This window comes from Astyanax mexicanus, chromosome 3, assembly GCF_023375975.1.
Source record: "Astyanax mexicanus isolate ESR-SI-001 chromosome 3, AstMex3_surface, whole genome shotgun sequence".
NCBI lineage: Eukaryota > Metazoa > Chordata > Actinopteri > Characiformes > Acestrorhamphidae > Astyanax > Astyanax mexicanus.
This window is the reverse complement of record NC_064410.1, coordinates 28229508-28242541: the sequence shown is the minus strand read 5'-3', so window position 1 is coordinate 28242541 and position 13034 is coordinate 28229508. Positions and strand designations below refer to the sequence as shown.

General features: G+C 37.2%; 1 protein-coding gene across 1 annotated transcript in view; it reads left to right on the top strand.

The window, feature by feature from the left end:
- Positions 1–2487: 2487 nt before the first annotated feature.
- The window catches only part of chrna11 (cholinergic receptor, nicotinic, alpha 11), a 118380-nt gene continuing 107833 nt past the window's right edge, over positions 2488–13034 (top strand). The window contains exon 1 of the mRNA XM_022683022.2: positions 2488–2892. Coding sequence (XP_022538743.2) covers positions 2841–2892 — 52 coding nt within the window. The 5' untranslated portion in view covers positions 2488–2840. The remainder of the gene's footprint in view (positions 2893–13034) is intronic.

The window sequence follows — 13034 nt, the reverse complement described above, 5'->3', positions numbered from 1 at the left end:
ATTAAAGTTTTAATATTTCATTTTTTCATTCAAACATGTTTTTTAATACTTAATATCTGTGCGATGTTTTGTAAGGAAAAAGTAGCACACAATGTATTTAGGTTACTGGAAGACGACTGTAAATCCAACTCTTGAACCCTACTATTGTCAGCGTGGTGCTCACAGTGTGTCTCTGACCCAGTTATTAAGTGTTTGCACAATACTGGGAAGTAGGGAGCCATTAGTTACTAGGGTAACAGCTTTTCTCCTCCTGAGGATTCCAGTAAACACAAGAAAGTATTTTTCATGTGCCACTAGAGGCTTGCGCACATGGACCTGTATTTGTTAAATGCCTTCCTGTTGCTCATTACTTAGTGACTTAAAATACAGTATAACGCACACTATGACCCTGTACCTGTGGGATTTAAATGGCATATATATATATTTTTAAACAATTAAGAACAAACAAGATGGCTTACCTGAAAAGGAAACTTTTTCATTGTAGAGCAACATTGTAAAGCAACCAATAATATAAATTACCTACTAAATTAATTGGTTATTTCAAATGAACATCTTCACAGGCCAACACTAACACATCTTAATCAATTAACCTAACTTTATTTTCCTCTTTTCAATGCAGCCCAGCATTTACAACTTTCGGAGAAAAAAATAGTTTAATCAGGTTAAATATAAAGAGCTACATAAACAAATTAACAGTATAAGGTAAATGGCAATTTTATTAAAAAACAACTTACAAAAACAATTAAGATGTAATTACAACAAGACAAAAAAAAAACAATTTGTAGATTTGTACAGATTGCAACATAAATGAAACTAAAACAAGTAAAACCTTAAAAACCTTCTGAGAGTGGCACCTGTACAAACTTCCACACATTAATGAACACAATTATTTTTTTTCCCAGAGCAGAAGCTTTTATTTTTTGAATAACCAACTAAATTATCTTCTAAAGATCTACTTGATAAAAAGTCCCTAGTTCAACATTTAAGAATTTTGTATCACAATATTTAAATAATTGTTACATGAGATAATTACACACTATGTTTATCATGCTTTAATAACAGCAGATTCTTAAAAATAGTAAATAAATTCTAGATACTAAATATTGAGATATGCACCTCATTCAGTTAAACAGGTCTAATTACTTCCACTTCATTAAATCCACAATACACTCAGAGATGCATTGTAAATAAAAAACATTTTTTTTTATACAATTGTCATAATAAAATATTGTCATGTTGCCCAGCTCTACAAAGTAGTATGGCAGATTATTTAATCTATACAGTTCTGGAAAAAATAAGAGACCACTTAAATTTTCTGAATCAGTTTCTCTGATTTTGCTATTTATAGGTAAATGTTAAAGTAAAAAAAAAAAAAGTAAACATTGTTGTTTTATTCTATAAACTACGGACATTTCTCCCAAATTCCAAATAAAAACATTGTCATTTAGAGCATTTATTTGCAGAAAATGAGAAATTCCTGACATAACAAAAAAGATGCAGAGCTTTTAGACCTCAAATAATGCAAAGTTTTAAGAGTTCGCAAATCAATATTTGGTGGAATAACCCTGTTTTTTAATCCCAGTTTTCATGCATCTTGGCATCATGTTCTCCTCCACCAGTCTTACACACTGCTTTTTGATACCTTTATGCCTTACTCCTGGTGCAAAAATTCAAGCAGTTCAGCTTGGTTTGATGGCTTGTGATCATCCATCTTCCTCTTGATTATATTTCAGAGGTTTTCAATTTGGTAAAATCAATGAAACTCATATTTTTAAGTGGTCTTTTATTTTTTTCCAGAGCTGTAGTTTCTATGTAGAAAGTTAACTTTACATTTGTTTGTAATTAGTGTTTCACCGGTTAGACTCTGTATGCAGCTTCAGTTTACACTTCAGTTCTTCACTCTCAACAGTAGTTTAATTGGCCTTAGAGGAGAACCCTGTGGAACCCCATTGCTCTACATAGTTTCTGCATGGAAAATATAGCTGAATAATTAATATAGGGCACAAGGGGGTGTAATGTAGACACTGTAGATCACTACACTGGACTCCTGTTACTTCTCTCAGTAGGCTTACAGCATCGAGCAGCATGCAACAAAAATTATCCATGATTTGCAGGCCTACAAATTAGCATCGGTAGGTATTACTTGAAATTTTTAATGTGATCGTGGGTGGATTTATTTTTTTCCAGTTTAATAAAGTTTGAGAACCATTGTTGTATATAGTTATAGTAGGTTGAGATCTTATTCTAAAAAAACAGTTTGAGGACTTTATTTTGAAAAAGAGTATAGCTGGACAGAGGTGAGATTAAGAAAGACGAGGTCAGTCATGGGAAGTCTGATCATCTTCCCCAGATTATTCTCTCTGTCTCCTCCTCCTCCTCCTCTGCCCCCCTCAGTGCTCTCATTTCTCTATCAGTCTCCCTCTATTCATCTCTCTCAGGGAATCCAAACGGCATGCTGAGAGAGAGAGAGAGTGAGAGAGAGAGAGAGAGAGAGAGAGAGAGAGAGAGAGAGATTGAGCTGACTCGTGCGTCTAGAATCAATCAGATGTTTCTCCTCTCACTCATTCTGATTCGCTGTTGGCTCTGAGAAGCAATCGTAGGCTCTCTTTCTCCCTCCCTCCTCTTTCTCTCTCTCTCTCTCCCTCTCTCTCTCTCTGCCTCACTCTCTCCCTCATTCATTCTGTCTAGCGCTGGAATCGGAGCAGTTCCTCCTGCTTTCTTCTTCTCTCCTCCGCTCCTCCACTCTACTTCTTCCTCCTCTGCTTCTTCTCCTCCTCCTCTGTGATTTGTGCTTCTCCTCTCCGCGTCTCTGCGTTTCAGTCTTCTTCATATCACTTGGAATGTGGCACTCTTTGGCTTTGATTCTGTTTGGAATCTCTGCTCTGGTCCAGGGTAGGTTTCTTCACTCTCTCCCTCTCTGTGTGTGTGTGTGTGTGTGTGTGTGTGTGTGTGTGTGTGTGTGTGTGCTGATCTGTGCATACTGGTGTATGTGTGTATGTGTGTGTGACTTGACACAAGTGTGTATGAGTGATGAAAGGTAAAGAATAGTGAGAAATAGTGAACAGAATCCACAGTTCTCCTGTATTTCCCTCTATTAGTGACAGTGTTAGTGTTTTAGACCTGTTTGCTGAGAGTGCTGCACTGCTCGCACATGTGGGGCTGCTGCTTTTATTTTTACTCTGTAAAGGAGTGTGTGAGAGAGAGGGGAAGAGAGAGGCAAATAGATGGATAAATAGATAGAAAGATAAATAGATAGAGAGAGGAAATAGATGGAGAGAGAGAGAGAGAGAGACCATCATGGTTTAGCAGTGAAGCGCTGAAAGCTGCAATCATAAATTTCACCCCCTCCCCATTTCTCCACTCTCTCTCTCTCCCTCTTTGCTTCTCTCTCTTTCTCTGTCTGTCTGTCTCTCTCTCTCTCACACACTATTTCTATCTCTCTCAACTCAGTACTTTACTGTTCTTTGCTTTCATCCACTCAAATCCATGACTAACAGGCAGGACCAACTGGAAAGGGTGATGAGAAAGACAGAGAGAAAGAGAGAGAGAGAAAGAGAGAGAGAGAGAAAGACAGAGTGCAATAGTCACTGCCATCTAAATACAGATCTGCTCTGTGATCCAGCAGCCTTGTTATGTTATTATGGTATTATGGACATGTTGCTGCAGTGGAGTCAAGATGCATGCACAAGTGTGAATGTGTGTGTGTGTGTGAGAGAGAGAGAGAGAGAGAGAGAGAAAGGGAGAGAGAAAGAGATAAAATAAGTGCTTGTCTGTGAATGCATGTGCTTATGGATATTGGGTATTCTCTTTCATGGTCTCTCTCTCTACCGCTCTCTCTCTCTCTTTCTCTCTGTTGAACTTTCACTGCAGTTGTCACCCCCCACAGATATATGAGCACTTGTGTATTCTCGTGATTCATACGCTCAAACAGCGCCCTGCTGTGAGATGTCATTTCACCGTCTCAGAAATTCTGAATGATGATAGTGATGATGACGACGATGTGTTTACACTCTCGGTTGCAGAAACAAACCAGAACAGAATTAACAAAAATAAAATTATCTTTATATTTCCATACCGTGGCAGAAAAGGCCTGCCTGCTGTCAGCGCGTAGCAGATTATCGGTTTGGCAGTTTGGGAGTTTTGGATTATTTATTTTTCGTATGTTGTCAGCAGCTTGAGACTCTATCAGATGGTGAAGATAAGGAGCTGTTAGGTCTTGTAAAGGTACACACCGGTTTCACTGAGGGTAAAAGGCCTGACCTCCCTGTCAGCATTTCTTAACATCAGTGCTTTCATCAACGTCCTTTAGGGGCAGCTATTAGGTATCTCTAGTCAGTATTGTTTTTTTGTTTTATAATTTCTGCTCTTTTTATGTCATATTTCTAAAGCAATATCATGTGAAATAGCAGCATTTGTGCTATTTGAACTTTTACAAGCTGAGTTTATTGATGTTATCCTGAGACTGAATCTGCTGTACCTGTAAATCATTTGTAGTTGCTTCAGTGTGTAAAGATAATATTGTATGTATTGTACTGCTTTGAAAATGACAGCACATCACTTGGACCTCCAGTCTTAAACTGTAGGACTTATTAGTACATTTGTTTAGTGATTAAACTTGTCATTGTTGTTGATTATATTTGATGATCTATCCTTTTTTTTAAACAAATATAAGACATTCCAATAAGGGAAAAAACTACATTAATTCTGAGGAAAAACTACATTAATTTAATTTCTCCCTGAATCGTTATAATACACAACCAAACCTGCTCAGACAATCTAAATGATTCCACAAAAATGTAAAATTGTGCATTTTCTATCTATCTATCTATCTATCTATCTATCTATCTATCTATCTATCTATCTATCTATCTATCTATCTATCTATCTATCTATCTATCTATCTATCTATCTATCTATCTATCTATCTATCTATCTGAATTTCAAAGCACAATATCAGGGTTTTCAAATGACCTACATGTTGTTAGTGTAAAATAAAAATTAAAATAACATATCTTATGGACTTTTGGACTGCTGAAATTAGAAAGATGCAATTTAGCTAAAATGTATTTATTTATGTGATATATAACACATTAGTAAAATGTTGGAAAAAGTGTAAAACAAAGTGTATTATAACTTTTATTTTTAATTAGATTTGTCCATGCACTATAACAAGAAAAAAATAACTTAGAAAATATTTACTGTGGTTATAAGCAATTAATTAAACATTTAATGAAAGAAGAGTTAATTCAAATAGTTTGTTTGAGTTAAATAAACCTAGTTTCATTGCTTGTTATTACAGGAAATAAAAAGGTTTAGGTTGAATGAAGAACCTGTTTTTAAGGCTCACTTAAAGCTTTTACACAAACAAAAAAAAGTGCACACTGTCATTAAAACAGAGCTGTGTAAAACGACTAAAATTTGTCTGACATTAAAATGGTTCAAGCATCTCAATTAAGTACTTAAGTAATTACTTTAGTAATTAAGTAATGTTTTTGTAATTTCTTCTTTACACTCTTCTTACAATCGAATCCTCTCAAATTCTGACATTTATTTTTATATATTTCAAAGGTTCTACTTTTCACTCAGATTGCTTTGTATATTTAATAACTCAGAGTTACATGAGGAAGGGGTGAAATTTTCCACTGTAAGAATTGGGACAACCATTCAAGCATGTGATATGTCATCAGGAGCTCTAAAGTTCAGTAAGTTTGATGAGCTTTTATTTTATTGAATTTTTCCTTTCCTCCTTGAATGCTGGAGCCTTTGCCATGTGTTGCATCACTTAAGGTGGAATGGGAAAGTTAGCTAGCTAGCTAGCTACTGAGGCTACTACTAGCGAGCTTTTTTATGCTTGTTATTAAGAATTTATGCATAAAACATAGAAACTACATATTAAACTATGATAATATAGTGCTAATCATCACTTTTAACAAGGAAAATACTTACATTTTTGTTTTTGTTTTTGTCGCTTGTTCTGCCATCTTACCAGGGATTCTTATACTCCTCTGTTTGAAGTGTGCATCTGAAAAATAAAGGGCTAATGGGATAAATAGGATTGGGCCTTAGTTGCTCTCTCTGAAATACTGCCTTCTATATGTTTGAAATGTTTCCTTTTTCTACTTGTTTTTGATATGATATCAGGCTATCAAATCTATATGAAATCAGATTTCATTTGTGGTCCTACATTTGATACTTGTCAGATTAATTGGCATGCAACATGTAAACAGTTGGATTGAACGTTTGCATATGCATGCTTTTTTTCTGTACACATGCATCTAAGTTCTATTGGTGACAAAAATGCAAAAGTCTGTTCACTTAGGAGCCATATTTTAAATGCTGCCAGCCTGCTATATACAGCCAGATATAACCATGCCCCAATCTCGATGAATGGGGAGAGTCTAAATACTTGAAACTGAAGGTCAATATATTGGTTTAAAAGCATAATTTAAACCACTGATTAATTCACACTGAAAAGCACATTGACCCTTTCTCCTCTGGCATTGTAACTAGGAAGCTGATTGGCTTTTTTTGTTGAAGGGTGAGGTTCTATCTGTAAAAAGAAGCATGTTGAGAGTTAAGAACACTCGTTTCATAGTTACAGAATAAAGAGTGACTGGTCTTCTCATTTATAATGTCTCAGTAGAGGTGATGCAGATGTTTTCATCTATTACATGGTTCAAATGTTGGATGTTGACTATATTTTTTTATTTATAATTTTTTTGTTTTTTTGCAAATACTCCCTCGAACTGGTTTTGGGCGCAAATCCATAAGTGATGGAGGAGACAGAGTGGTCAGTTATGCTCTCTTGAACTTCCAGTCATGTATGGCTTGCTACTCTATTTTTTTTGGACACAGTAGTCCAGCTATCTGTTCAAAATGAAACCCTGAAATGTCAGATCAAATCTGTGCTAAACATCAATAAACCTGTATGAAATCTTTCCTGAAATCTGTAAGCATTGGGTAAATACCACAAGGCCATGATCTCGTGTCTACTCGTGTTTACATGTCAACAAACAGCAAACATGCTGCTTTACAGACCCGAGCTTGGGGCATGTAACCCTCTCTGACGCACATGATTAATGTTTTCCTCAAATCTGCTGCACGCCATGAGAATTCACAAAAGCAGGCCATTGCTCCTGCTTAGCATTTAAGCCAATCAGTGGTGGATGAAAGATGAATGCCGGTGTCACCCGTTCCAACTTCGTGGCTTTTCTCATTTGCCTGTTGCTTCATGCTTTCTTGAAGATTGTGCCCTTTTAAAATCGATAAGGGATCGGAGACGTTAGGCTTTTTTTTTAATGCTTGGTGTTTCAGAGAAGTGACATATTTCATACTCATCCTGTATTCTCCTCCCTGCTCTCTGCCTCTTTTATCTGCTTCCTGGTCTTTGACACCGCATTCACCCACTGGTTGTCAGCTGTAAAATGTATGATATGTGGGATTTTCATCTCTTGATTTATATTCTCGACCGCGTTTCTTGTATGAAAAAGCCTCCGCGTAAGAAAGCAGCTCTGCAGTTTGGAATGTTTGGTAAATCTGTAGTAACACTGCTGGGTCATCTTTACCATTTAAAAGACACAAAAAGAACTTTCCTTAATTAAGTGTTTTTTGTTCAGGGTTGACTGGCATTACCCAAATGGCTTTTGGCACAGCTTGTAACATTGAGCTTATTCAAACACCAGCTGAATCATCATGCATCGTCTTACCTGCTCTGCTCTCCTTTAATCCTCTCCGTACACACTGCCATGGGAAATGTGCTTAATGTCTGCATTAAAGATTCCCACTCACTGACTGTTAAGACTTAGAAGTCTTAAAATAGTGTACATGTCTAATACTATTAAAACATGATGCATACACATAATGGAGATGTTTGTATGTTATGGTTATTCATAGTTAAATTACGAGAAATTTAGGAGAAAAAAACACTAACCATAGGCTTAATATGACTGGTTGTGGTTTGCACTTATTGTTTGCACTATATAAGTTTTATTTTTATTTTTTATTCTTATTCTTATTCTTATTTCTATTTCCAGAAACCAGTCTGTTAGGTGCGCATTATATGATTTTTTCAAATAAAACTCTAGTTTTCAAGCCATTTTTCATTTTTCAATTTTATTTTTAAATCTCGCCTCGTCTCGTTCTCGTGAACCCAGTATCGTGTCTCGTCTCGTCTCGTGATATTAGTGTCTCGTCACACCCCTGATATTTACTATATGAAAAAATTACACCTATTCCTATCCTAAAATCCCTTGTATGCATCATATTTGTAGATTTTGTAGATGCATGTATGTAGATTGGCAAACTTTGATGATAACTGTCAAATGGTCCCTTGGAATGTACTCGTTCTTTTTTTTTTTGAGAAATCAAGACAATCAAGTAAAGGGTTTTTCTTGTGTGATGAAACTGGTATGTTATTTAAGATTACAGGTATAAGACTTTAAATTACCGTATTTTTCGGACTATAAGGCGCACTTAAAAACTTTTAATTTTCACAAAAATTGACAGTGCGTCTTATAATACGGTGCGCCTTTTGTATGGATTTTACTCGTCAGGTTGTAAGGAGCAGTAAACACACACTCCGTGCAGCGTTATACAGAGTTTCAGTGCTATACAGAGTCCAGAGCCGTGCAGCTCCGAGGCTGGAGCAGCAAATAGCATTAGCTAGCTTATTCACTGTTCAGAGATCAGTATTATCTCAATTTTACCCGTCAGGTGTAAGGAGCAGTAAACACACACTCCGTGCAGAGCAGCAATAGCATTAGCTAGATGCTAACCGCTTAGCTAGCTAGCTTTTTCACTGTTCAGAGATCAGTATTTTCTAAATTTAGCACTTTTAATACTGCTGGAGCAGTATTATTAGAGTTAGATGCTAATCGCTAAGCGTTCATCGTTCAGAGGTGAGTTATCGGCCTGTAAGTCTGTGCTGCTTTGCCTGGCTAGCATTAGCTAGATGCTAAGCGCTAACTCTCTCAGAGGTGAGTTTTATCAGCCTGTAATCTGCTTGTTTACAGTGTTAAAACAAGCTACGGGGGACGAATCGCTAGCTAATATCTCACTGTCTTACCAGAACACGCAGGATTACTCAGTGTAACGCTGTCGTTTAAGTTTGGGTTAACTTTACTAGTTTAGGTGACTAGCTAGCGTGCTAGCGGATAGCTATGCTAACGCTGGTGCAGCAAGCCTTAGTGGACATCTGGAAATCTAAGCTTACTGTAAATAAACTGAAGCACGTTACTCACCCAAATAAACAGTTTTCAGGAGAGGAATCTGTGTAGATTAATATCCAGCACTCGTTTGACTTTGAAAGAGCTAGATTTATATATACTGAGACGCTCCACCGGCAAGCGACCACCCCCGGTGGGGGAAGGGAAACATGGCGCCACCCCTGTTCACTTTGATATAGGCACCCTTTCTAGTGTCACTTAACGCGCCTTATAATGCGATGCGCCCTATGTATGGAAAAATAGCAGAAAATAGGCGTTCTTTGATAGTGCGTCTTATAATACGGTGCGCCTTATAGTCCGAAAAATACGGTATAAATCAATTAGCTATATATTACTAGTGGCCAATCTTTTGCCTTAATATGGATATTATATTAAATACAGAAACTCATACAATTGTAGAATATACAGTTATGAAAAATAAATAAATAAGAGACCACTTAAAAAATATGAGTTTCTTTGATTTTACCTAATTTTACCTAACAAACCAAGCTGAACTGCTTGAATAAATTTTTTGTACCTGGAGTGGCAAAAAGTTATCCAAAAGCAGTGTGTAAGACTGGTGGAGGAGAAAATGTTAAGATGCATGACAATTGTGAATAAAAATAAATATTGATTTCTGAACTCTTAAAACTTTATAAACATGAACTTGTTTTCTTTGCATTATTTAAAGTCTGAAAGCTCTGCATCTTTTTTGTAATTTTAGCCATTTCTCATTTTCTGCAAAAAAACGCTCTAAATTACATTATTTTATTTGGAATTTGGGAGAAAGGTTGTTTGTAGTTTATAGAATAAAACAACAATGTTTATTTTACTCAAACATATTCCTATAAATAGCAAAATCAGATAAACTGAATCAAAAACTGAAGTGGTCTCTCAAGTTGTTCCAGAGCTGTAAGTAACAAGTCTCATAGGTGTAGCAGAGTAAACAGTTTTAACACCACTAACCAGATTTCTCTCTTGAGAGTGCATTACTCAACCAAGTACAGAATGTGTGAGGAGTGTTAACATCCCAAAATACAGCAAAAACCTCAAGTACTGTATTTGAAACCCTTCAGCTATTCGTTTCTGTATGTTGAAGAATATGTTTTTTGGCTTGAACCATGCAATCAGTATATAATACTATGGTAGATGACTGTATGAGAGCACTAAGAGAATTCCGAGAGCTTTTGGCTGGAGTTTGGGCTGTGATAAAAGGTCCAGGTGATCAGGTGGTTTGGAATGTGTTTAGATGCATGTAGAGTTTGCTTGAATATCCAGCATCTCATCTCTGAAAGTTGCTAGCCTGTGGAATATGCTGATACAACTGAATGTAATGAAAACTGTAGGTATTGGGAGGACTAAAAGACGAGGGGGGCTTTCCTGGACATAGATTAAGCTTACTTTTGGACTGTACAACATTTAGAAGGGAGATTTCACATTGAGAGGGAAACATAGGCTTAATCCCTGTATGAGGAACTGACCCCTAGTAATGGGAAGAAGGTGTGTTAGATGATAGGGCCTTGCCTGAGTTGGAAAGCAGGTTGATGGAGTGCTCAAATTAAACTCTGGTTTTGCAGTTGGAAACGTTGGTTTGTATAGGTAAAGTGGTGGTTGGGTAAACAATTCCATTGATTTATTAGCTCATTGTGTTGCTAGTGAATAATTGTCCTGGACCCCCTAATGAGAAAGCCGAGAGCGACAGGGGCAAAGAAAAACTCCTTGAGATGTAAAGAAGAAACATTGAGGAGAAACAAGGCTTAGTAATGGAGCTCATCTTTTTCAGATCGTCACTGGATTGTGGAAAAACATGTTCCTCCTTCTCAGTAAGTTTATAACTCCCAAAAGTCCTTGCAATATGAACACGGACAGAAATGAGTCATTCAAGTAGATTGCAGATACAGTATTAGTCTAAGATACCTATTCTTCAGAGGTTTTTAATTGTTTTATAAACACTGAAGTTATCCAAACTATGAAGGAACACATAAGGAATCATGTAGTAACTTAAAAGTCTTAAACAATCCAAAATACTCAGTTATTTAGGTGGCTCTTATCTGTGGTGCTGTTGACTTGCTGTTTCTAAGGCTGGTAAATCCAATTAACTCCTACTGTGCAACAGAGGCAACTGTTGGTCTTCCTTTCCTAGGGCGGTCCTGATGAGAGCGAGTTTCATCATAATGTTTTTGGTGGTCTTTGTGAATGCACTTAAGGCACTTTCAAAGTTCTTGAATTTTTTTCGGATTGGCTGACCTTCATTTCTTAAAAAAATTTTTTACTTAGTTGAGCAGTGTGTAACCGTAACATCTACGTTGTGCCTTTTTAATGTACGTATGTATATAGGTTTTTTTCCTATGGGAGCCAATGGTAGAGCGACCCCAGGGAGAGGAGGATAAGCTAGGACAGCTACTTTATCCTGCCCTTCCATTTTGATAAACTCTCTACTACTTCAAGAGACACTGATAAGAAGCTTTATGCTTCTCTTTTGTGTATAGATAGATAAATAGATAGATAGATAGATAGATAGATAGATAGATAGATAGATAGATAGATAGATAGATAGATACAGTTGTGGTCAAAAGTTTACATACACTTGTAAAAAAACATAATGTTATGGCTGTCTTGAGTTTTCAATAAGTTCTACAACTCTTATTTTTCTGTGATAGAGTGATCGGAACACATACATGTTTGTCACAAAAAACAGTCATAAAATTTGGTTCTTTCATAAATTTATTATGGGTCTGCTGAAAATGTCACCAAATCTGCTGGGTCAAAAATATACATACAGCAACATTAGTATTTGGTTACATGTCCCTTGGCCATTTTCACGGCAACTAGGCGCTTTTGGTAGCCATCCACAAGCTCCTGGCAAGCTTCAGGTCGAATGTTTGACCACTCTTCTTGACAGAATTGGTGCAGTTCAGCTAAATGTGATGGTTTTCTTGCATGAACCCGTTTCTTTAGCACTGTCCACATGTTCTCAATGGGTTTTAAGTCAGGACTTTGGGAAGGCCATTCTAAAACCTTAATTCTAGCCTGGTTTAGCCATTCCTTTACCACTTTTGATGTGTGTTTTGGGTCATTGTCTTGTTGGAACACCCAACTGCGCCCAAGACCCAACCTTCGGGCTGATGGTTTTAAGTTTTCCTGCAGAATTTGGAGGTAATCCTCCTTCTTCATTATCCCATTTACTTTCTGCAAAGAACCAGTTCCACTGGCAGCAAAACATCCCCAGAGCATAATACTACCACCACCATGCTTGACAGTAGGCATGGTGTTCCTGGGATTAAAGGCTTCACCTTTTCTCCTCCAAACATATTGCTGGGTGTTGTGGCCAAACAGCTCAATTTTTGTTTCGTCTGACCAGAGAACTTTCCTCCAGAAGGTTTTATCTTTGTCCATGTGATCAGCAGCAAACTTCAGCCGAGTCTTAAGGTGCCTTTTCTGGAGCAAGGGCTTCTTTCTTGCACGGCAGCCTCTCAGTCCATGGCGATGTAAAACACGCTTGACTGTGGAGACTGACACCTGTGTTCCATCAGCTTCCAAATCCTTGCAGACCTGCTTCTTGGTGATTCTTGGTTGACTCTTGACCATCCTGACCAATCTCCTCTCGGCAGCATGTGATAGCTTGCGTTTTCTTCCTGATCGTGGCAGTGACACAACTGTTCCATGCACTTTATACTTGCGTATAATTGTCTGCACAGTTGCTCTTGGGACCTGTAGCTGCTTTGAAATGGCTCCAAGTGACTTCCCTGACTTGTTCAAGTCAATAATTCGCTTTTTCAGATCCACACTGAGTTCCTTTGACTTTCCCATTGTAGCTTTTGTAGCTGAGTC